This window comes from Aulonocara stuartgranti (assembly GCF_965226115.1).
Source record: "Aulonocara stuartgranti genome assembly, chromosome: 14".
Classification (NCBI taxonomy): Eukaryota; Metazoa; Chordata; class Actinopteri; order Cichliformes; family Cichlidae; genus Aulonocara; species Aulonocara stuartgranti.
The window spans coordinates 5287831-5311371 of NC_138950.1; the positions used below are offsets into that span (position 1 = coordinate 5287831).

Here is a 23541-nt window from a genome sequence, read left to right on the forward strand (position 1 = left end):
TATGTGTGAAACTGAAGAACATGGAAAGCAAAAAACAACAACAAAGGACTGTAATTTTGTTGACTGGCTATTTAAAATTATTTATTAATATATTCTGAGAATTCAGATTGCTTTGTTTTGGTAGCGGATGAAAAACTCATCCCAATAGGAGTATTTTGAAAGGACTGTAGTGATTCTAGTGTGCACAAGGGCGATTTTATTGCCATGTGCTGCCCCCGTGTGGTCATTCTTTGGAATGGCAACTCTTTAAAATGACTAAAATCTCATTAATGCAGCTGACTTAGAACTACTTCCGGAAAAGCCTGTGAAAATAAAGTTATATAATAGGGTATTCCAAATAACACAAAATATAATGAAATTACCCAACACATGCATGCCTTTGCTGTAGACGCTGAAGCCCAAATAATGAACGAAAGCATGGAGAAAGCACAGCTGTGAATTACAACTATAACGTAACAAGCAAGACGACCGAAAAGTCACATTTACAGCTACACAGTAAGATGTAACAGCTGTTTGTGTCGATGTTTGGCAACACAGTATACCATTTATGTTAGCGTTTCTTTTTCAAACTATTCACCGGAAATGAAATTGTTATGACTCGCATGTGGTCAAAGTTAGCGTCGATAGCAGCAGGCTAACACTTCCAGTTGAAGTAGTCGTAGTCAAATCTAAATGTAAATACATAAATAAAATAAATAAAAGGCGATAATAACTATAAACTGATTAAATAACGGGTTTTAAATGTAACTTCGAAGCATTACAGAGGAGTATTTAGTTTTCCTTTTGGCCTGCAGGGGGCGGTAATCCGTCTGATAGCGTTCAAACGATAAACGAAGAAGAATTAAATGCTGTAGCAGGCTGTGGCGTTGCTAATGCGGCGTTTTGTTTTGTGTTTTTGGCGCACATTCAAATTTTAATGACTGTTTTAAAATAACACAAGTTACGTAAAAAGAAGAGGAGCTTCCGCTAAACGTGCTGTGAAGATGAAGTGAGTGTTTTACTGAGTACAAACAGACAACATGGGCTTTCAGTGTTAGCGCGTTTCCAGCAACTGCGACATACCTGAGCCAAGTCCACATAAAATCAGAGTTTTGTGGCTCTAGTTTATCCAAATCACTGTTTTAACTTTTATTTTAGATGTCTCGCACTCATTCACACATACTTGGCTTAAAGATAGTCCAGAATGAAGCCTGTACAGCTGCTGTGCACTGTTAACATCGTTGCTGTTTCCTTGCAGGCTCAACATTGAGGGTCTGCTGGTGTATTTTCCCTATGACTACATCTACCCCGAGCAGTACTCCTACATGCTGGAGCTGAAGAGGACGCTGGATGCCAAGGTGGGTGGCGTTAGAGGTTAATCTGAAGGTGTGGTTTTCATGCACAGTGCTCCTATCTACACAAATACCCTGGGTTGGATGACACGTGTGAACGCGAGTAATGAACAGTGGAGATGAGGTGGATTGCATGGAGATGAGTGTTTTGTGACAGAATGATATCAGCAAGAGTGAAAGGCATGGTTTACAAGATGGTAGTGAGACTTGGTATGATGTTTGGTTTGAAGACGGTGGCACCGTAAAAAAGACAGGAGGCTGAACTGAGGATGTTGAGATTTTCATTGTGAGTGACCAGGCTGGTTAGATTACAGTTGAATACATCAGAGGGTTGAGATTGTTTGTAGACAAAGTTAGAGAGGCTGGGATGGTTTGGACGTGTGCAGAGGAGGGATGGTGGATATATTGGTCAGAGGGTGTTGAAGATGGAGCTGCCAGGCAGGAGAGAAGAGGAAGGACTCAGAGAAATGGATGTGGTGAAGGAGGACATGTGATATATGAAGCCTGTACAGCTGCTGTTGGGGACAGAGGAGGAAGCGATGCGATAAATTCATTTTGGTCTGAAGAAGATGGAAGACGAGTCATCTTTTTTATCCAGTTGTTATTTCAGTTATTTAGGATGATCATATTTTCTGCTCTTTGCTGTTTCCAGTTAAAGAAAAGTTCACATTTTTCTTCCAGTCATGCATGTATGTATTTTGAAATTTGAGTTACTTTTTTCCTCCTTTTCTTCCTTGGAGGTGAAGAGATGATTCCTAAAGTTACAGTGTTTAGTCCAGATTTTACCTTTTGTGTCATCGTGTCGTATTGTGTTGCTCCTTCAGGGAAGTACAGTGTGTCCACTGACACACAAACACACACACGTGTTTAAAAGTGTTTACTTTCAGCTGCTGCTTTCTGTGTTAACCGAACCTGTTCCCGTTCAGGGTCATGGAGTCTTGGAGATGCCATCGGGAACAGGGAAGACCATCTCTCTACTGTCCCTCATTGTGGCCTACCAAAGGGTGAGTTCAGCCTCTCTCATAAACGGTTCATACTAACAGCTGGTGGCAGATTAGCATGTAAATATGTTCTCTCTCTCTCAGGCTTTCCCTCTGGAGGTCACCAAGTTAATTTACTGCTCTAGAACAGTTCCAGAGATCGAGAAGGTGAGTGGACGTCAAATCAGTCGTCAGTGAAGCGTGTTTCTACTGTGTAACTTTCTTTTTGAGTTAAACAAGAAGAAGCTTTCAAAGCCCCGACGTCTCAGACTGTGTTTGATTCTTTCCGATGAGGTTGTGGAGGAGCTGAGGAAGCTGATGGAGTTTTACACTAAAGAAACAGGAGAGAGCAACAACTTCCTGGCTCTTGCTCTTTCCTCCAGGAAGAACCTCTGCATCCACCCTGAGGTATGAACACCTGAGGAGCCAGAGGAGCGATTCAGGATTCAGCTTTCTCCTTTCAAAAGTGACCGACACGCTTGTCTTCACACAGGTGAGCTCTCTGCGCTTCGGTAAGGAAGTCGATGGGAAGTGCCACAGTCTGACAGCATCGTACGTCCGCGCACAACATCACAGCAACCCCAACCTGCCCGTCTGTCGCTTCTACGAGGTAAGAACTCACATCAGATGGTGTTTTTCAGCAGAAGCAGAAGTTATTTTTTGTTTTGTTTTTTGTAATGGCTGATGACATGACAGCATCAGGCTTCAACGTAACGGGTGGGGTTTGATCTTTATGGATTAAAAGTTTAAAAACAAGTTCAGGTTTCTATTCTTTAGTAATCTTTTCATTTCTGTGCTGGATGATTACAACGTACTGGCTCGACATGATTAGTTAGGAGCATTTAATCAGCCTGAAAATCTAAATCCAGCCACTACTCGACACCATCAGATATGCAGATTAGAAAAGTGTTTTTGCTTTCTGGCTGTCGCCTACATGAACTCAGGAACTGATAAAGTTTTATGAGTCTCAGATACAAACTGTGTAGGTTTGCAATGCCTGAAAACTGGGAAACAGGAAAACCTGGTTTGTGTTGCAGGAGTTCGATTCAGTCGGCCGACAGGTGCCTCTTCCTGCTGGCATCTACAACCTTGATGACCTCAAGGCCTTTGGCAGGAGGAAGGGCTGGTGTCCTTACTATCTGGCTCGCTATTCAGTGAGTTGCTCTAATTGGAAAATAAATGATAACACGCCAGCTTCTCATTACTGAATAATCCAGAGTTTAATGTTGTATCTTGAAGCTTGTTTCCTCTTGATTTCTCTCAGATCCTGCATGCCAACATTGTGGTGTACAGCTACCACTACCTGCTGGACCCCAAGATAGCTGATCTGGTGTCTAAAGAGCTGGCAAAGAAATCTGTAGTGGTATTTGATGAGGCTCATAATATCGGTGAGCAATTAATCTGAGTCTAATATGCACATTCGGTGCATTTAACTGAATGTATTTGTCTATTTTAGGAATTTGTTTACAGTAATTATTTAAAATAATTCATATTTTCTTTCACTCTCTCCTCAGACAACGTGTGCATCGACTCCATGAGCGTAAATATCACCAGGCGAACGCTGGACCGCTGTCAGACCAACGTGGACACTCTCCAGAACACCATACACAAGTAATGCTTGCATCATCACTTGCAACATGGAAATGCATCCATGTTTTCCTGAACGAATGAAAGATTGCACCAATAATTGGAACGTCTTTGCTCCTCTTACTGGCTGTAATTTTGCAGAACAGATTAAAGAGACAGAAAATAAGGAAATCTTACGAATGAGTATTAATCTAAGCTACTGTAATCTGCCTGTGTTTATAGGATAAAGGAGACGGATGCTGCTAAGCTGAGGGAGGAGTACAGACGCTTGGTGGAGGGGCTGAAGGAAGCCAATGTGGCGAGAGAAACCGACATCTACCTCGCAAATCCGGTGTTGCCTGATGAAATCCTTCAAGGTTTTTCCTTTAATTGTTCTCTCAGCTCAGAGTAAATTTTGAAGCGCTGGTTTAGAAGTAGAGTTTGGTAGTAAGCATTTCAAGTTGTCTCTATTAAGTCCTCCGTCCGCATCAAACTCCAAACATTGGAACTGTAATCTTTCTGGACGGTTTAGATGAAGAGCCGAATCTTATTGTAGACATGAGCACAAACTATCCTCCTCTCTTTCTGTCAGAGGCGGTGCCTGGCTCTATTCGTACAGCCGAGCACTTTGTAGGTTTCATGAGACGCTTCCTGGAGTATCTGAAGTCTCGTCTGAGGGTCCAACACGTCGTACAGGAGAGCGCGCCGCAGTTCCTTAAAGACATTTTCGAAAAAGTCTGCATCGACCGCAAGCCTCTAAGGTCAGTTTCAGCTTCTTTTCTGCGAATGCGAACAGCCTCGCTTAGTCTCTTGGTTGTTTCTGTTTCCCGTCTCTTTATCACCGATCCATCCTCCTTGTATCTCCAGGTTTTGTGCAGAGCGGTTGCAGTCGTTGCTTCGAACTCTGGAGATCGCCGACATCGCAGACTTCTCAGCTGTTACTCTCATCTCGAACTTCGCCACTCTCGTCAGCACCTACAGCCAAGGTAGTAAAAAGTCCCGCCTCTGTTCAACTCCAAGTAACACGGTGGCATTAATAAACGTAGATGCTGTTGGATTATGATCTGTAGTATCTCTCTGTGTCTAAAAAGGCTTCACCATCATCATCGAGCCCTTTGAAGACAGAACTCCGACCATCGCCAACCCCGTGCTGCATTTCAGGTGAGCTGCACAATGAATTCTGAACAAGTTCATGTGCTGCCGTCTGCAGAGGAGATTACCTGTGACTGTCATTTAGTTTCATTCTTTTACACAAAGCGTTTTAACACAAAAGGAGATGCCAGGTTGATATCTGTGTATCACAGGTCAGTGTGTTTGTCTGTTCCCCTCTCAGCTGCATGGACCCGTCTATAGCCATCAAACCAGTTTTCCAAAGATTCCAGTCAGTCGTCATCACCTCAGGGGTGCGTACTTCCTGCTCATTTCAGTCCGGTGACATTTAATTTACATTTTTTATTCATTAAAGGTACAAAAACAATCTGGTGACGTCCGCACAGTGAGTGAAGTAATCAAGTTTCCTTTTTATTCTTTGAAACAAAATTAGGTGAAGTTCTCGCTTCATTTTTTTCCCTGCAGACCTCCGATAATAACATCATAATACTGTAAAACTTCCATTCAACATGTTATGTCTTGAAATATAATCCTGCTGTTTATTCAACGACACGTGTGACTGCTGAGTTTTTCTTACATGTGCAGGAGTCTGAATTCCTTCTTACAGTGTCTTGTTCTTAGTTTTAAACGTCTAAGTGAAGCCGTTAGAAGCACCTCGTTTGTTCCTGAGTCAACAGACATCAGGTCATCGCCTCTTTGAAGCCTTTGAAATGAAAGATCTGATTCGAAGGATCTAAATGAAAGCCTGATCTAATTTCACCATCTTACCCCTGATGTTTCTCCTCTCTTCAGACACTTTCCCCCCTGGACATCTATCCCCGCATCCTTGACTTTCGCCCGGTTACCATGGCGTCCTTCACCATGACACTGGCGCGCACCTGCCTCTGCCCTCTGGTCTGTAACAACACTTAATATGAAAAAAACCCAACTGTGGTCCTGGGTGGAGTCACAAAAGCAGCACCACCTTGGAGACATGAACAAAAAGAGGAGAGAAACATAAACATTTCCATCACTTTGTTTCTGTCTTCCACAGATTGTTGGCAGAGGAAACGACCAGGTGGCCCTGAGCTCCAAGTTTGAGACCAGAGAAGATTTCGGTTAGTAAAAATAACTTGTGCTATTTGAGCGTGACCTCTCAAATCAAAGGCCGTACAACTACAAATGACAACGCTGTGTTTTCATCAACATGTAACGAGATAATTTTCATGTTTGCTTCTCCAGCTGTGATTCGGAATTATGGTAACCTGCTTCTGGAGATGTCTGTGATCGTTCCCGATGGGATTGTGGCGTTTTTCACCAGCTACGTCTACATGGAGAACATCGTGGCGTCCTGGTATGAACAGGTCAGTGTGTGTAATCCACAAGCATCTGAGTAACTGAAACAACCGCCGTTTTTCTTTCGTGAAGCTGTAGAAATCTGACATATCTTTCTGTAATCTGTGAAGTGGTTTTATTTTAAACATGTAAAAAAATAGAACAATGAAGGAAAAAAACACAAACAAAATAAAACATAAAGAGAAAAATAATCACAGTAGATAACTTTACATGTTCAAAAATGAGCAGGAAGAAGCATTCTCTTATTTAATCCCAGTCCGTTTAGTAACTAATATATTAACAGTAAATTAATTTTGTGTGTTTTTGTTGTTTCTGGGGTCACGTTCACTTGCAGGGTATCCTGGAGAATATCCAGAGAAACAAGCTGATCTTCATCGAGACTCAGGATGCTGCAGAGACGAGCATGGCCCTGGAGAAATACCAAGAGGTCAGACCCATTATTGTAGTAGTATTTAACTAACAAAGAGACCAAAATCATAAATTGAGCCGTGAACAAACAAACAGATGTTCAGGTCTTTTGTGTTGGTACCAGACTTTGACCTTTGACCTTTCTGTCTCTGCTGTTTAGGCGTGTGAGAACGGCCGAGGAGCAATCCTCCTGTCTGTGGCCAGAGGAAAAGTGTCTGAAGGGATCGATTTCGGTAAGTCATCGAGTTGCTCTGTGCGGCTCCAGCAGGACAAATTAAAGCAAACAGCAGAAGAAGAGTCCTGCGTGGCTGGAGACGATAAGGTGAAGCAAACGTGCGCTTTGTCGCTGACTCGGAGTCTCGTTGTGTTTTCTGTTCAGTGCACCATTATGGCCGTGCTGTCATCATGTTTGGAGTGCCGTATGTTTATACGCAGAGCCGCATCCTAAAGGTCAGAGTCACCTCTGTGTGGGGTCAAAGCTCAGAAAGTTAAATCTATTCATATTTTGTGTGATGTTTGCTATTTAAGGATTTATATTATCAAACGAGTAACAAAACCACACATTTTAGTTTGTGTTCTTTCCCTTTTCTCAGTCTGGATAGTTTTGTCGTGATTCCCTAAGGGTTTTTCTTTCTCTGTAACTCGACTCAGGCTCGGCTGGAGTACCTTCGGGATCAGTTTCAGATCAGGGAGAACGACTTTCTGACGTTTGACGCCATGCGCCACGCGGCTCAGTGCGTAGGCAGAGCCATCCGAGGCAAAACTGACTATGGACTCATGATTTTTGCTGACAAGGTGTGTCTGAATATTTGTCTGATCCTGCCGCAGTACTCCAGGCTTCTACACTCTGCTTCACAGCAGCAGTCCTTCGAGTTTGACGCTGGAGTAGCTGAGCGAAGCCTGTACTAACCTCCTCTGTGCTCTGCAGCGTTACGCACGAGCAGACAAACGTGGGAAGCTACCCCGCTGGATTCAGGAGCACATCAACGACGGCAGTCTGAACCTCACTGTGGACGAGGCCGTGCAGCTTTCCAAGCACTTCCTGCGGCAGATGGCTCAGCCTTTCAGACAGGTACAACCGGCCAAGCATCACAAGCACCACTGCAACGAGTAAACAAACACAGGACAACTCACTGGCTTTAAAAGTAGCAAAGCAGTGGGTTTAGTGATCTTCTCCCCGTGATTGGCTCAAACATCTGTCCTCTTGTCTAAGAGTCTGCTTCATTTCTGAAGCTAAATGAAACTTAATGTTATAATTTAATACCTTAAATGGGGAAAAGTTTTATAATCTAGCAAATTAATCTTAAAGTGTCTGACGAGTTGTTGGTGTGATTGTTTACTGGCACAACTCTGGCACCAGAACAATCAACCCACTGCCATCGAGATCATGAGCCACCTGACTTTGTTGATCAGATGAATAAATGCTGCTGTAAAGCAGTTTGAATTGCACGGAGCTGCACAGCTCTTATGAGCGCTGACGTTTCCGGACAACAGCTGACCAGGCAGCCATGCTTGCTTCTCTCTTTCTCTCCAGGAGGACCAGTTGGGTTTGTCTCTGCTGACTCTCGAGCAGCTGGAGTCGGAGGAAATGCTGCAGAAAATCACTCAGATTGCTCATCAGACCTGAAGGTGACACGAACCGTATGACATTGTCACCACAGCAGCACCATAAACCGAGTCATCAGCTGTCACCAGACTAGGGTTAAATATGGGTCGGCTCTAAAAGGGCAGGTCCACCTTAACTTTAGGAAGGAAAAACTCAGAATTATGTTTTAAGTGTCTGTTTTTCCCCAAGTGGTAAAAATACTGTAAAAGTATTTAAAGTATTTTCAGCTCTGCTGGTGACAGTAATGACTTCTGACAGGAGAGCCGCTCCCACACCAACGATGTGAGCCTCAGTCAAAGCCGCTCATGGGTCAGTCAGTATTTAAGGTTGCACTCGGTCTGCAGAGTAGACCATCTGCAGACCTTTGAACCACTTAAGTACATATTTCAGTACTCTGTTCAGCTTTTCACTGAAGTACGGAGCAGTAAACTTATTTTCCCCTTTATTAATCAAAGGAAGAAGCCTTTGCTTCTGCAGACGCACATGCTACAGAAAATCCAGCAACACACTGCAAAACTGTTTTATACTGTTTTCCAACCAGGAAGCTGGAATATAAATGTTTGTATTTAACAGCTGACTTGTGTTTTTCTTCTGTGGGAAGTGTTTGAATCGAAAGTGTTCATCCATCACTCGCTGATCTTAATATTTAGACAAAAAAGGGCTTTAATTTATGAAACCCTGAAAACATTTTCAGACAAACAGAGGAAAGAAAACACACATATACAAGGGTTATCGGTGGCTTAGTTTAATTTATTACAGCTCAAATTTGCAAATATAAAACAAATATTCATCTTTTCCACATTCTTACATGTGCTTCACTCAGCTTGTAACAGACTGTCGTTTAACAGCAGCTAACACGGTGCGACTTCAGCCCTTTAAACAGACTGCAGTGGCTGTCTTCTACCACTGTAAATGCAAAACAAGATTCCTACGAGGAGTCTCATGGAATGAAAATCTTCATGGATCAGGTGGTAATGCTGCTTTCAGGGACCCAGTCTATTATCAGAATTCTCAGGTGTTAGGGTTTGTGTAAAACTTGTTATTCAACGCTCTTTGTAACAAATCTTCAGTTCAACTAGTTTAAAAAAATATCTCTAATAAATATCAGAAAGTAGAATGACATTCCACATTATTTGAATCTTTTTGTAGTAGTAGATTTCAGGCATTTCAGTGAAAAGCATAGATGTAACATTAGAAGAATACATCAATATCTAAACGTAGGCTACCTCAGTAGTTGATAATGCTACTTCTACCAGCGTAGAGTGAAAGCCTCGAATGCACCATCATATTTATGTATCACTCGGCTGCTGAGCGATCCACCCGTCCTCTCTCATTGCTTGTTGGTTGTCTCATGATTTGATTACTTTCCTGGTTAGACATCAGTGATGTTTGCCAGAAACATTTTCAACTTGGCTACAAAGCTGTACCGCCGCTGCTATTTTTACTACTTGTTCTTGTGCTTTGCCTTGGAAACATTGTATAAATCTACACGGCGGCTTTCGGTAAAGACTTTCATCTCGACCTCAAAACCAGTTTAATATTATCAGGCCAAAGCTGACATTTGGGCACACAGCAAAAAACCTAAGAAGACTTTTACACATCTGAAATTCAAAATGCAACAAACGGATAATCAATAAATACTGAACATAGGCTACGTTCACACTGCAGGTCTTAATGCTCAATTCCGATTTTTTTTGTCTGCTTGTTCACACTACAAATAAAATGTAACAGCAAACGCGCTCTAGTGTGAACGCTCAAAGCGACCCGCATGCACAAAAGAAGACGTCACACACAACGCGCTCTGTTTAGACCCAGAGCAAACAATATTGTTTGACTGATGGCCCTTAATATAAAGACTTCGGACTTGACGTTTCCCAATTTTTGCTTTAAGTTATTTTGTTATTTACATAATAATGTAGATGTATCGGATTCAGTACCACATACGAAAGTGACCCAGATCGGATTTGAAAATATCGGATTTGTGCCGTTCACACTGTCACACCATGATCGGATATGGGTCGCAGAGGGTCAAAAAAATCGGATTTGATGCGCGTTCGCCTGCAGTGTGAACGTAGCCTTAGAGAATGATTTACATCCATAAGCAGTTAGAAGATATTACCTATGTACATATGTGCAAAAGTACTGACTGTAAAAAGTACTAAGTTAAAAAGTCAAATATTTGCTTTTGTAAAGACAATTTGTTTTCACAAGGTGCAAACCAACAGCTGGAATCCTGAAACTGCTCCTACTTGTTTTTTTTTTTTTGTTTTTTTTAAAGTTGTTCCTTATTTTCATCATGTCCGAGCAGGACTTCTGGTCCAATAACGCAGCAGTCTAACAATATAAATTATACATGACCAGCACATTTTAAAGGCAAAATACACGTACCTTTTTTTTTTTTTTTTACTTTAAACAGTGTAAACTTTGATAGCTTATCATCTTCCTCGAACGTAAAATTACACTTTACATTTTAAAAATTGTGTAAAGAACTTTACATCCCTGCACTGCTTCTCAAATTACAAACAACTCCATTTAAAAAATATGATCTTTAGTATCAAAGCATCAAGTGAAGTGTCTTAAAATTTCCCATAGTTCAAATGTTAACCTACAGATTGCCGCTTTCCTTAGTGTAACGTGGTCACGTTTGTGTAAAAACACAGTCTGCAGGGGAAATGCATTTAAACTAGATTAAAGTGATTTTAGCACAACTTAAAATTAACCTGCTAAGACGCGAACTCTTTCATGGCATGCATTTTTAATTTCTGTTTGCTATTTGAGCTGATTGGGGAAAAATTTTGTATTGTGGTCTAGACAACCCAAAATGTGATGTCCACATATGTGGACGCCAGGTCCTACGAGTTCAAGATCAAAAGTTAACTGGAAATCATAGAACTGAACCTAAAACCAGGAATGACGGGATTTAAAACTTCAAGTGATCCGGAAGAAAATGTCATAGTGCAATTCCGATAACGTCAAGTTAAAATTCATCACATGACCCAGCCCTCTATTTATGCTTTGTTGTTTTGTTTTGTTTTTTTTAAAAAGAAAAAACTGAAATTGTGCGTTTTTAGAATGAAACAAACTAATTTTAAAAGTCAGATTTTTGGAAGCATCTTAGTCGAGTCAATTATCTTTTTTTCCTTGAAGACTAAAAATGATGAATCCACTCAGGCCTGATGTTCCCACACTGATTAAACACACTGCTCTGTGCCGATCGTCATCTTTGAAAGGTGTTGCGTTTTTAGGGGATATTCTTATTTTTGCGTTAGCTGTTCCCACCGAGTGAGCCTCTTCTCATCAGACTCTGAGTGCTGGAGCTCAGGCCTCGAGTATCCGTCAGCTGGCTCGACTGATCAACAAAAAAAAACACAAAATGTGTCTTAAGAGGTGACGTTTATCTTAAATGTGCATGAGATGCTTGCAGATTTCTGGTTTTCAGACTGTATGGTTAACAGTCTGCTCACCTCGCTGCCATCCTGACTTTCTCTGACGCCAACGTTCAAAACATTCAGAGAGTTTGCCCTCTTCATCCTGAAAACGGGGCAGAACAAACTGTTCATCAGGTGGCTTTTCAGCATTCAGCTGGAGCTAAAACACCTTGTTTACAGAGTATTACCCAGCATTCCTTGGGGTTGTTTCCTCCATTCCGACTCCTTTCAGCTTTCGGACCAGTTTCTCGCTGCTTCGCCTGATCGACTCTCTGAGTTTGGTGAAGGAGCCACTGCGCTTAAGTCCGTCCTGTGTGGACCCGCCGTCCTCCACCACGCCGGACCAGCTGGGTCGCCCGTCACCTGGACAACAGACATAAAACAAGCAATTGTTTACATTGAAATTTGAAGTTTCTTTCTTTTTTTGGACACAGTTGGACATTAATACGATAAGAACAATATAAAACTGTACAGTATACAAAAAAAATCTAAATAAAACTGTTTTTGCAGAAAGACTGAGACAGACCTACATTTAAAAAATATGAAAACTGCTGAAATAAAACTACAAAAATGACAGATTTCCACAGAGTCTGACTGAGACTTATATGATGAAATAGTATATGAGGCAAAGAAGCTATTATGTGTCATGTATCTGCTGTCAGAGAAGCCCCTAAGGACAAACTCCGGGGCTTATAGGGTAAATATAGGGTATATTTGAATGAGAATCATGCAAACATTAAAAAAGGTACATTAGCCAAATTCAACATGAATACACAAAGACAACACAGAAAGCTAAAACTGAGCAGAATGAATCACAGCTCATGTTAAAATGATAAAAATGAATGTGTTATGCCAGCGTTAGGTAGTTTTCTCAGTACTCAGTGGTGGAACTGATCCCTTGTGGTTATCTCACGCTCTTAAAATGTCATCGTGTCACGAGAACAATTACATAAACATGAGCAGTTACATGAAGTAATCTGTTTGTACCTTCAACAGACCCAAACTCCTTTTCATGCGCTCTAGTCAGGATCTCTTTGTAAAGAGCTTCAGCTTGTCTGTATTTCCCCTGCTTAAGATAACATGATGCCTGAGGGAGAGGGAGAGGGAGAGGGGGGGGGGTTTAAATGATGATTGAAAAAAATAATAATATCGTAAATAACAACAGCCTCAGTAATCCAGACAACGAGGTTTCCTCTCACCAGGTTGTTCTTGGTTTTAGCCACGTTGGCGTCGTCTGGTCCCAGCTTGCTCTGGTAGATGTGCAGAGCGCGCTCGTAGTACTGCTCCACTTCCTGGTACTTCCCCTGGTTCTGACACAGCAGAGCCAGGTTGTTCAGCTGTTTGGCCACATCTGGATGATCTGTACCGAGAACCTGAGGAGGCGACAAAAAAAAAGGTGCACGGTGAGGGACGATCAACCAGTTACTCTTTCCATAACACTTCCAGTATGTGATACAGGGGATGCCTGCTCACTCAGCTCTGTGACATCGAAAGATAGAGGACATATTTAGATGTTTAAGTAAATTAGCAAGGGCAGCACGGTGGCACAGTGGTTAGCACTGTTGCCTCCGGAGTTCAATCCCACCATCAGACTGGGGTCTTTGCGTGTTCTCCCTGTGCGTGGGTTCTCTCCAGGTACTCCGGCTTCCTCCCACAGTCCAAAGACATGCAGATAATTTAAAGTTTCCAATTAACCTGAGTGTGAATGGTTGTCTATGTGTTAGCCCTGCAACAGACTGGTGACCTGTCCAGGGTGTACCCTGCCTCTTACCCTAAGACCCCCTCATGACCCTGAAAAGGATAAGCAGCAGAGAATGGATGGATGGAAGTAAATTAGCAAAACATTTAGTCTGTTATAAGTCGGGCATCCATAATCTAGGTTAGATTAAGGTTAAAGTGAGTTATTAGTAGGAATTTGGGATATCTGTTGTAATACAAAGGTGTTTTCTTACCTTCTCTCTGATCTCTAGAGCTCTTTTACAAAGCGGCTCTGCTTCCTTGTATTTTCCTCTTTTCCCATAAAGCACTGCCAGGTTGTTGAGCGTCGCTGCCACCTGCATACACACATGCACGCACACACACAAATACACACCAGCTCACTCACTAAAGTCTAAACCACATGAAATGACTACAAAGGGAGCCAATATTTGCAGGTCAGGCATGTCGGAAGCAACGAACAACAAATGAGGATCAAAATTCTTGTAACCCACAAGGTTTTATGTTTCATGTTTACGCTGATGAAAGAGAACGCTGAAACCAGTTTTAGCCGCCTCATTATAAGTTTTCTTCCAGTGCAGCCGAGTAACTTACAGCCGGATGGTCCATCCCAAGAGTTTTCTCCCTGATGGCCAAAGCATCGTTCAGCAGGTTGGCGGCCTCTTTGTATTTGTTCTGATCTCTGTAGGGAAACAACACAAACCACACTGTTCACCCAGTGAGAAGCGTTTGGCTTGTTAAGGACACTTCCTCCCTAAGAGTTTCAGATAATCTATCATCTATTACAAGAAACTTTTATTAAACCTCAAATTTGCCAGGTATCACAAGCCAGAGTCAAAGCCACAACCAGTCAGAGCAATATAATGCTGATGACAGAGAAGCCGATCCGCTCAATTACTGCACACCAACTGCTTACACGGGACGCTCGGCTCAAACCGGGCAGGAAAAGCATTTATACGCCTACCTCAACTGATACAAGCACAACAAACCATTTTTTCCATCTAAAACTGAATAATAAATCACTTTATCTGCAGCATCATTACGTCTTTAACATTTGAAGACATTTAACATTTAAAGTGCATCATTCTGCCGGCAGAGCTGAAGGAAAAGACGTGCACCAGCTAGACAAACGGCACTGATGGGTTAGACGAGACGAAAGCCGCGAGGACATTTCTGAACTGAAGGTGAGTCACATGACGTACTCGACCAGAACAAATAAAGCATGAACTCTGAGTCGTCTGGAAGACCTCGAATGGTTAACCCAGCTTTGATAGTGCCACCGCGGTAGCTGTAAATACCAATACAGACGCTTTTGCAATGCTAACTGACATCACCTGTACACCAGCGCCAGTATATTGAGCATGGTGGCTACGTCTGGGTGGGTGTGGCCAGAGGACTTTTCCAGGTCTTCCAAAGCCTGCGGAGACACGATGAGGTCATTTTAAATGGTTGTCAGGCGATTTGTTTTGGTTAGCAACAGTTAGGACAGTGGAAGCCCCTCCCACCTGTTTGCACAGCGGTACCGCGACCTCATATCGTCCCTGGGATGCGTACTGGATGACCAGGTTATGGAGCGTTCGAAGGCGGGCGGGGATCTCGTAGCCGCCCTGCTGGGCTGCAGCTGCTGCACTGCTGTGGTGAGGCTGGGACACTAAACGACAAACAAACAAATAAAAGCAAGACCATGCTGACTTTAGAAGGGCCCAGTTCCATTTTGGATCATTTTAACAGGTCTAACAGAGAGGACCAAAAACAAGGCAGGGTGGAACCTAATATTTAATTTGACCTGTTTTCTATACTGTATGTCTCACAAATAAAGTATGATGAAAACTATTTTTTAGACGAATGGATGGATGGTGTTAAGCCCAAATAAAGATGTATTACATGAAAACTGGCTGCATAATTGCACTGCTATTTAGGCAATTAAGTAAAATTGATCATAATAGAAAAGTTTAAGCGTAACAATAAATGAAGGCGAAATTTTTTAATTTTCCCATTTCATCTTTTCTCCCTGGTCACTCACACTCAACCTGCAGTCGTCTAACCTCTAAAAACACTAAAGTTTATATCTTTAAGTTTTTGTCAGGCTTTAACGCTGTCAAAAAACAAAAGTCAAAGGAGGTAGCGATGCGTACTCATGTTTCACCATTTTCTAAAAGGAAGCCGCTGTCCTAAAAGATAACTTCAGACTGGCGTCGTATTTCACACTACAGAGATTCACAGATCGCTTTCATGCTTCCACCTTCATGCGCTCTAAATTCATGTGTAAGCTGATAAAATGCGTTTGTTGTGTGTCAGCAGTTACTCAGATATCAGGATTAGAAGCAACAGTTACACCTTGAGCTTATCTATGACCAGTGAAGATGTAAACCAGTATCTGCCTCCAGTTTCAACGCTGACACTTCTCAAAGCACTCAAACTAAATCACGATGAGAGTGGCGCTCAATGTATTGACTAATTTAAATTAAAAACAGTTTGCATTTACTCAACACCTCCTCTGTATCCAAAAAAAATCTATCAAAAAAAGGGTTTTGTCATTTTGGAGACAGGGAGGTGTTCAAAACGATAATAAAAACACATTTCAAAGCCTAGAAGAGCCTCACTCGAAGACTGCTCCTCATCCTCAGCAGGAAAGAGGTCATCCAGAGACTCTTTGTTGGAGGAAGTGTCTTTGTCATCCTGAAATAAGAAACACACACAGCACGACTTAGAAGACAGCAGTACTAACGGTAAGCTTAAAAGTTGACTATATGGTTCATCCGTTTCAGTAGCTGCTTTTTGTCAGCGAGCTCTGATAAACCCGCAACTGCACACTGTCCTACACGCTAATTGGCAATGACAGGAAGGCAGCTGAGTGAAGCTAAAGCAGAGAGAGTGAAAACTGGTGGTGCATTCATCAGATGCAAACCAGCTGGAATCCAAATGAATGCTAATGTTGCTCTATGACATTAGAGCTTAAACAGTTTGCCAACACATCAGCAAAAACTTGCTAAACTTGCTGAGATGGGACATGACGTCCTTCTGCCCAGTATATAATTACAACAGCTTTAGTAAAGTCCTCCAAACCTCCAGCTGCAGACAAACTTTCAGCATATTAATTTGATGAATATACACACAAACACCATGGTTAAGATTCCTGTGCTGACACAGCGAAGCGCTGACTCTCCCTGTTACTCATCTTGAAGGGCAGGTTGTTTGTTGTTACTCAAACTCTCAGCTGGCTGGTAAATACCAACAGACTCTTCTGCAGACATATGTGGGTTAGCATGTTTTCTGTCCTCACCAGAGGCGGCTCATCCTGGTCATACTTGCGTATGGAGGACATGAACTGCAGGTGTCTGTTCTGCTCCTCGAGGGTGACCACCTCCTGCTCCGTGTCCTGAAGCCGCTGCTGAGCGCCAGCCAGCTCATCCCTCAACCACTGGTTCTCCTGACAGAGACGACGAACCTGAGAGGGAGGATGCAGAAATGAGAGCGAGGATGATACATAACAAAGAGAAGAGGAAGGAAACAGGCAAGAGAATGAAGGAGCCATGCAACAAAAACGGAGACACTGCCATATCTAAATGCTTAAAGTTACAGTGTGTAACGTTTTCACCAGTAGATATCAGGAGAATGCAGATTGCAGCCAATTGAATCCTGTTTTCTTAGCGCTTCGAGTGCTAATCTAAGCTACGGTGGCCGATGTAGGACAAACATGTTTTAGTCAGCCAAGAGAGATCAAAAACATTACATTCAGCCACATCCCGCCAGCATATTTCTACCAGTTTTCATTACAAAAAAAAAAAGCTTTTGTACACCTTCTATTTTAACATATTTGAAAAATATCAACAATAATCAATACATAAGAAACAAAAAACTAATGTGTGCCATTTAAATATTTTGCAGTTATGTTTTCATCCAAGTCACTTCAAAAGCTCTTGCCGCTGTTCATCTGTAGCGAGTTTTCTACAGATAGCAAAGTGACCCCAGACTGCAGTTTTTCCCCCTCTGTGGCAGGTTGTCAGTCCACTGTTTACCTCAGCTGTCAATGCCGGGTGTGAAGCATGCTTTTCTAACTACTGTGGTGGAGGGAGTAAAAGGAGTGTGACAAGACAAATCTGCTGACTAAATTAGGACTAGATTAGCATGTTTATGCGCATGTGTTAGAGCCCTGAGTGAGATGAGCAGGGAGAGGAAGACAATTTATTAAGACATCGTTTCCTCCTTTGCATTTTGTTTCTTTGGTGAAGAGGACGTCTTCTTCTTCGGCGAGACATATGATGCTTCAAATCTTGAATCTAAAGACGGATATATGAATTTGCCTCCATGACAGGTGAATGCTAAGTTAGATGTTTGCTTTAACAAACATTTAAAAAGGGAGACCAAATGAAGCAGCCTATGATGAGTGTCAACACAAGTATACAGGTCTTTTCGACAAACTCACCTGAGCTCGTAGCTTTTGTTTCTCTGCCTCCAGAGAACCAAGGTGAGCTGACAACGCCATCATCACCTGAAGACAATGTAAAAAAATGTAAACCCAACAGAAACAGAAACAACAGAAAGAAGACTGCGTGCACCATGAAGGGAGATCAGTGACTTAACGACTATGCTTCAGTAAATGAGCTCAAAACTTGTCAACAGCCTGGCTTCAGACAAAACAAATCAAAGGAAAAACAGTCATCAGTGTCTCGGGACACCAACAGGAACAACAACAACAAAATAAATAAATAAAAAATAATAATAAAAAATGACAGACATCAGATATTTTTATGTGTCAGTTCATTTAAGTTTGTCATCAACCATTCATGACAGAAATGCAAGTCTCAAAATTAATTTTTCTTTTTCAAAATAACTGCGCCTGGCAAGCTAAACACGTTTGTTTGTTCAAATAAAAACACAGTCAGTTAAAATAATTAAAACTAAACGTAAACTCAAAACTATTTCATTAAAAAAAATCACTTTGTTTAATATGTAAAGTACAAGAAGTTCAATTTTAAATTATCTGGGAATGTTATTTTCTTCCATTTCAGCCTTAAAAAAAAGCTTGAAGACAAAGACGTGTGACACGAGATTTCATTGCGACTGCTTGCTTCTTTATTTCCTGGTGGTACCTGTGCCTCACTCAGCCCCAGCTCTATCCTCTCCAGCGACTGGTGGATGATGCTGGTCTTCTCCTGCTCAACGCTGCTGCTCTCTGGCACCGCCCGGCTCTCCAGCGCCTCCTGCAGGCTCTCCAGCAGGCTGCGGTTCTCCCCTCTCAGCGCCTCCAGCCCTGCGATCACCTGCTGCGTGCTACACAGAATCTCCTCCCCCGACAACATGGCTGCTGCTCCGAGGTTCCTTTTCTCACTGCGACCGACCTGAGAACAGCACATCGTTACAGCATTATCTGCAGTGGGAGTTTATTATGCATTTATTTAGCAGTAACGGCAGAGTGAGAGCTGTAGGGGGATCAGTGCTACATGCAGCTGAAATATTTATGAGTAAAAGTGATAACAGAAGCTGACAGCAGCAGTAACTGAAGCCGCTGAAGTACTAGAAGTAGAAGCAGCAGTGCAATAGTAAACACAGATGGATTTTCTAAAATATGAAAGGTGGCTTAAAGCATAATTTAAAAGTGCTGTTGGTGAAGTGTATACGTGACACAGCTGGTGGATAAATAGACTACATGGAAGGTCTGTGAAAAATGCAAGCAAAAGTAAACTCTGATAATGTTTGTTTAATCTGAATCCAGCCCCATGAAGGGAGTGACTCTCTGATGAGTCAGCCTCGTGCCTGCTGAAGGGTCCCTCAGTGCGAGGGCTGTGGCAGAACTACAGCAACAAGCTTTGGGACCAACGGAAACAGGAACAACCACTCAGAATCTGACTTATAGTGCAATAGATGATTCATTAAGACCATGTCTGCTGCTTTTTCAGGAAACTTCAAGGGTCACATCACCCTGTAGGTCTCATTCATACCTACATGTTGACATGTGTTTCATCTTCTAGCTGAGATTCCTGAGTCAAAATCGTTTCTGCTATAGTCATTTTATAGAAAACAGTCTCAAAATATTAGACTCTATTTAGTCAAAGAATTAAAACCACAATAACGCTGAGTGAGGGACCACTAGACATAAATACAGCAGGTACAGACGAGATCTGCAAAGAGTGGTGCGCTCAGCCGAACGCATCATTCAATCAGAACTCCCTGACCTGCTGTCCATCTACACCAAGCGGTGCAAGACCAAAGCTAGGAAGATTATGATGGACCTCTCCCATCCCAACAATGGACTCTTCTCACTGTTGAGGTCTGGGAAGCACTTCTGCTCCCTTAAAGCCAAAACAGAGAGAATGATTTTTAAGCCCCCTGCTGTACTCACTGTACACTTATGACTGTGTAGCCACATCCGACACCACCTCCATTGTCAAGTTTGCTGACGACACTGCTGTTGTGGGCCTGATCTCCGACAACATCGAGACGGCCTACCTGGAGGAGATTAGGAACCTGGAGACCTGGTGCCAGGAGAATAACCTCCTCCTAAACATCAGCAAGACTAAGGAGCTGATCGTGGACTTCACTACAAAGCAGGCGAGGAATTACAAGCCCCTCATCATCATCAGTGGCACGCCAGTGGAGAGAGTGGACAGTTTCCGATACCTGGGTGTCCACATCACTCAGGACCTGTCATGGTCCTGTCACATCAACACCCTGGTTAAGAAAGCCCGTCAGCGTCTCTTCTTCCTCAGAAGACTTAGAGACTTCCATCTGCCACTGAAGGTGCTCAAGAACTTCTACTCCTGCACCATCGAGAGCGTCCTGACGTCAAACATCTGCACCTGGTTTGGGAACAGCACCAAGCAGGACAGACGAGATCTGCAAAGGGTGGTGCGCTCGGCAGAACGCATCATTCAATCAGAGCTCCCTGACCTGCTGTCCATCTACACCAAGCGGTGCAAGTCCAAAGCTAGGAAGATTATGATGGACCTCTCCCATCCCAACAATGGACTCTTCTCACTGTTGAGGTCTGGGAAGCGCTTCCGCTCCCTTAAGACCAAAACAGAGAGAATGAGGAGGAGCTTCTTCCCCCAGGCTATTCGGGCCCTGAACCAGGTGTAGGACTGGACTCTCCCAAACACGTCACTATAAGACTGGACTCTCACACACGTCACCACACGCACCACCACACATTTCCTATAATCCTATAATTCCTATAATTTATAATCCTTATCTTTATAATCTCTTCTGCTATTTGCACATTCTTTACTGTAAATTCCTAAGTTAATTTGTAAATTTTTGTAGTAAATTGTAAATATTGTAAAACTTTTCTTCTGTCATTTAATGGTCGGGCATTGTACAGCTACAAGCATTTCACCCCCATGTCATACTGTGTATGGTTGTGTGTGTGTGACAAATAAAATTTGAATTTGAATTTGAATTTGAGGAGGAGCTTCTTCCCCCAGGCTATGCGGGCCCTGAACCAGGTGTAGGACTGGACTCTCCCACACACATCACATCACCACACGCACTCTGGTTTTTCTTCATGCACACTTCCTATAATTTATAATCTCTTTCTGCTATTTGCACATTTTTTTACTGTAAATTTCTAAGTTAAATCTGTAAATTTTGTATAACCTGTAAATTGTAAATACTGTAAAACCACTGTCATTTAATGGTCGGGCATTGTATTGCACAGCTACAAGCATTTCACCTCATGTCATACTGTGTATGGTTGTGTGTGTGACAAATAAAATTTGAATTTGATTACAAAGGTAAATAGAGTAGGTCTTTGTGTCCACACAAACACCTACTCGTTCTCAGTGAAAGGTCAGTAAGACTGAATAAAAGCAGATCCTGTGTTAACTCGGTCCACTTTAAGGCTTGCTGGTTTTAAACAGTATTAAATGTGATTAATTCTCAATGCAAAGTGTGTGAGGAGAGTTACCTTTCACAGGTAACTCCAACCTAAAACTACACAGAAGCAGATTTCTTATTGGTTTCACTGAATGCACTTTTTTCAATGTAAAGTGGATTAAAAATGTAAAGAACACTGTAATTCAGCACTGTCAGGGAGTACTTGGCTACTCCGCTACAGGAATGTTGTGGAGAAAACCCAGAAACACAATTCACAGCTGTCAGCAACTTCACCACAAAGAAAAACTCATAGCTTTCAGTTTCCTCTTTTCTGATCACACACAGAAGCGAAGTGAGCCTCTGGAGCTAAATACGAGGGTTCACAAGCAAACAAACAACATGAAGGTCACTTTAGTCACTATTAAACACCTCTTTTTGCATGTCATGCCATCAACTGCATTAATACAGGATCACACTTTTAAGACTTTTAAGATTAAGAAAAACAAATGTATAATAGAAACAAGTTGACAAGACAGAAAATCCACTTCTACATGGACAAACAAGAGCTGCTTCTTCTTTTGGCGGCTCCTTTCATTGGGCACCAGTGTGTATCATGTGCCACCCTATCCCTCCACAGTGGCAGCCACTGGGGTTGTAGTTCCTCTGACAGTTCCTCTGGGGGGGCTCTGACATGTTTGTGCCCAGGGCCCCAGTATCTCATAATCCGCCCATGTGTTTATAACTGGATGTCTGGCCATCTGTCCAAGCAGCCATGATGGATTTAAGTGTCTTTTCCAACCTTTATAAGGACGCTGGTGATAATACAATGCTGCTGGACACAAACAGCGCTGCGTCACATTTCAACAGCACATTTCAGCTGTGTGTTTGTCAACAGTTTTAAAAGTGTCCACTGAGTCTAAACACCACCGGCTGCTGCAGCTACAAGACAGAAACATCTTCCTGCACAACAACACAATAAAAAAAACAAAACAAAAGATGTCTCTCTCACACAGACTGCTGCGCCTCATTTCAGATCCACAACAACCGACAGTTATTTATAGCCTACCTGCTAAGTCCAAACTCCCGCGGCGCGCTTTCGTGTTGATCCACAGTTTGAATGAAATAATGGTTTTTATGTGTAAACTGGAGCCCGTCAGTCACTGCGGAACATCTCCGCTCACAGTAATTTTCAGTTTATTTATTTTTAAAGAGGCGGGACGGAGAAAAGTGAACGCTGTTAATCGTTCACCTGCCGCCTCCTCCTGTCATTACGCAGCCAATAGCATCAAGCTAGCTTTAGCAGAACTGAACTTCCGCTTATCGACTTCAAAATAAATGTTGTACACGGGACCCTGTACTTCTTGATTTCACTTGTACTTCTATGATTGTTGTTTAATCCATATATATTCTTAATCAATGGATCTATTTTCAGTTTAAGAATGTTAAACTGCAATTATTAGTGATAAAATAATTAATGACTGCATACCTCAACAATGTGTTGGACAAAGGATGATGAACATGGAGATGCCAGGCAGAAGGAAAAGAGAAGGTATTGAGGAGGGACATGCAGAGTGTGTCATGTTGATGTGACAGAAGAGGATGCTAGTGATAGGGTGAGAACGAGACAGATGATCCGCTACAGTGAGTCATAAATGGAGCAATCGAAAGAAGAAAAGTAACTGGAAACACTGAGAAAAGTGAATTCCTGTCAGATGAGCTTGATTTCTGCATTCTGTCACTAGATGAATGGATGGATTAATATTTTTTCTCACAACTATTTTTAACACAGCTTGCATTTTATTTCTCCCTCAGGTAAAGTTATTAATCAGTTAGACTAAATTGGCACAAGGTGCTCGCCAATTCTGAAGAATATAATTTGTCTTTCTGTTCCTTGGTATCATGTTCCATAAAACACATTTATGATGGGCATTTCTCAGCACAAGCAAAGACACATAAAATGCTGTGTTTGACCCAAGGGTTCCACAGTACGATGGACAAATGAAGCTGTATTATGGCTCCACATTACTGTAGAAATTGCACATCAAGAAATTGTATTCCCTGATCCCTGATTCTAAAAACCCCAATATTAATCGTTTTAGGAAGAGAAATCCATAATGAAAGAAAGGCTTTAATTTTGAAGGTAAACTCGCATGATTTCCGGTATTTGTCTGTTTGTTGTGTCCGCTCTGCTGAACGACTTGCAGAAGCTTACCTGATCCCAAATTTCCCATCATACACCGCGACTG

The 23541-nt window shown here is 42.2% G+C and overlaps 2 protein-coding genes across 2 annotated transcripts; one reads left to right on the plus strand and one right to left on the minus strand.

Annotated features, from left to right (window-relative positions):
• The first annotated feature begins 362 nt into the window (after positions 1 to 362).
• On the plus strand, positions 363 to 8846 carry ercc2 (excision repair cross-complementation group 2). The gene is made up of 23 exons (XM_082502500.1): positions 363 to 988; positions 1238 to 1337; positions 2258 to 2335; positions 2417 to 2479; positions 2606 to 2719; positions 2805 to 2921; positions 3349 to 3465; positions 3576 to 3699; positions 3826 to 3922; positions 4121 to 4254; positions 4470 to 4638; positions 4745 to 4863; positions 4969 to 5038; positions 5211 to 5280; positions 5780 to 5881; positions 6021 to 6084; positions 6209 to 6330; positions 6657 to 6749; positions 6891 to 6963; positions 7110 to 7180; positions 7382 to 7525; positions 7659 to 7802; positions 8265 to 8846. Exons 1-23 carry the CDS (start codon positions 984 to 986, stop codon positions 8355 to 8357), a joined length of 2283 nt encoding a protein of 760 aa, XP_082358626.1. The 5' UTR covers positions 363 to 983; the 3' UTR covers positions 8358 to 8846.
• Positions 8847 to 9065: 219 nt separating this feature from the next.
• Positions 9066 to 22689, minus strand: klc3 (kinesin light chain 3). Its single transcript, XM_082503905.1, has 14 exons — positions 22362 to 22689; positions 18574 to 18822; positions 17907 to 17972; positions 16764 to 16928; positions 16084 to 16159; positions 14986 to 15131; positions 14815 to 14897; positions 14075 to 14162; positions 13717 to 13818; positions 12964 to 13137; positions 12752 to 12851; positions 11953 to 12127; positions 11801 to 11867; positions 9066 to 11685 (listed from the first exon to the last, which is right to left on the minus strand). The coding sequence occupies exons 2-14, from the start codon at positions 18781 to 18783 to the stop codon at positions 11602 to 11604; spliced, it is 1536 nt and encodes a 511-aa protein (XP_082360031.1). The 5' UTR covers positions 18784 to 18822; positions 22362 to 22689; the 3' UTR covers positions 9066 to 11601.
• Positions 22690 to 23541: the final 852 nt, after the last annotated feature.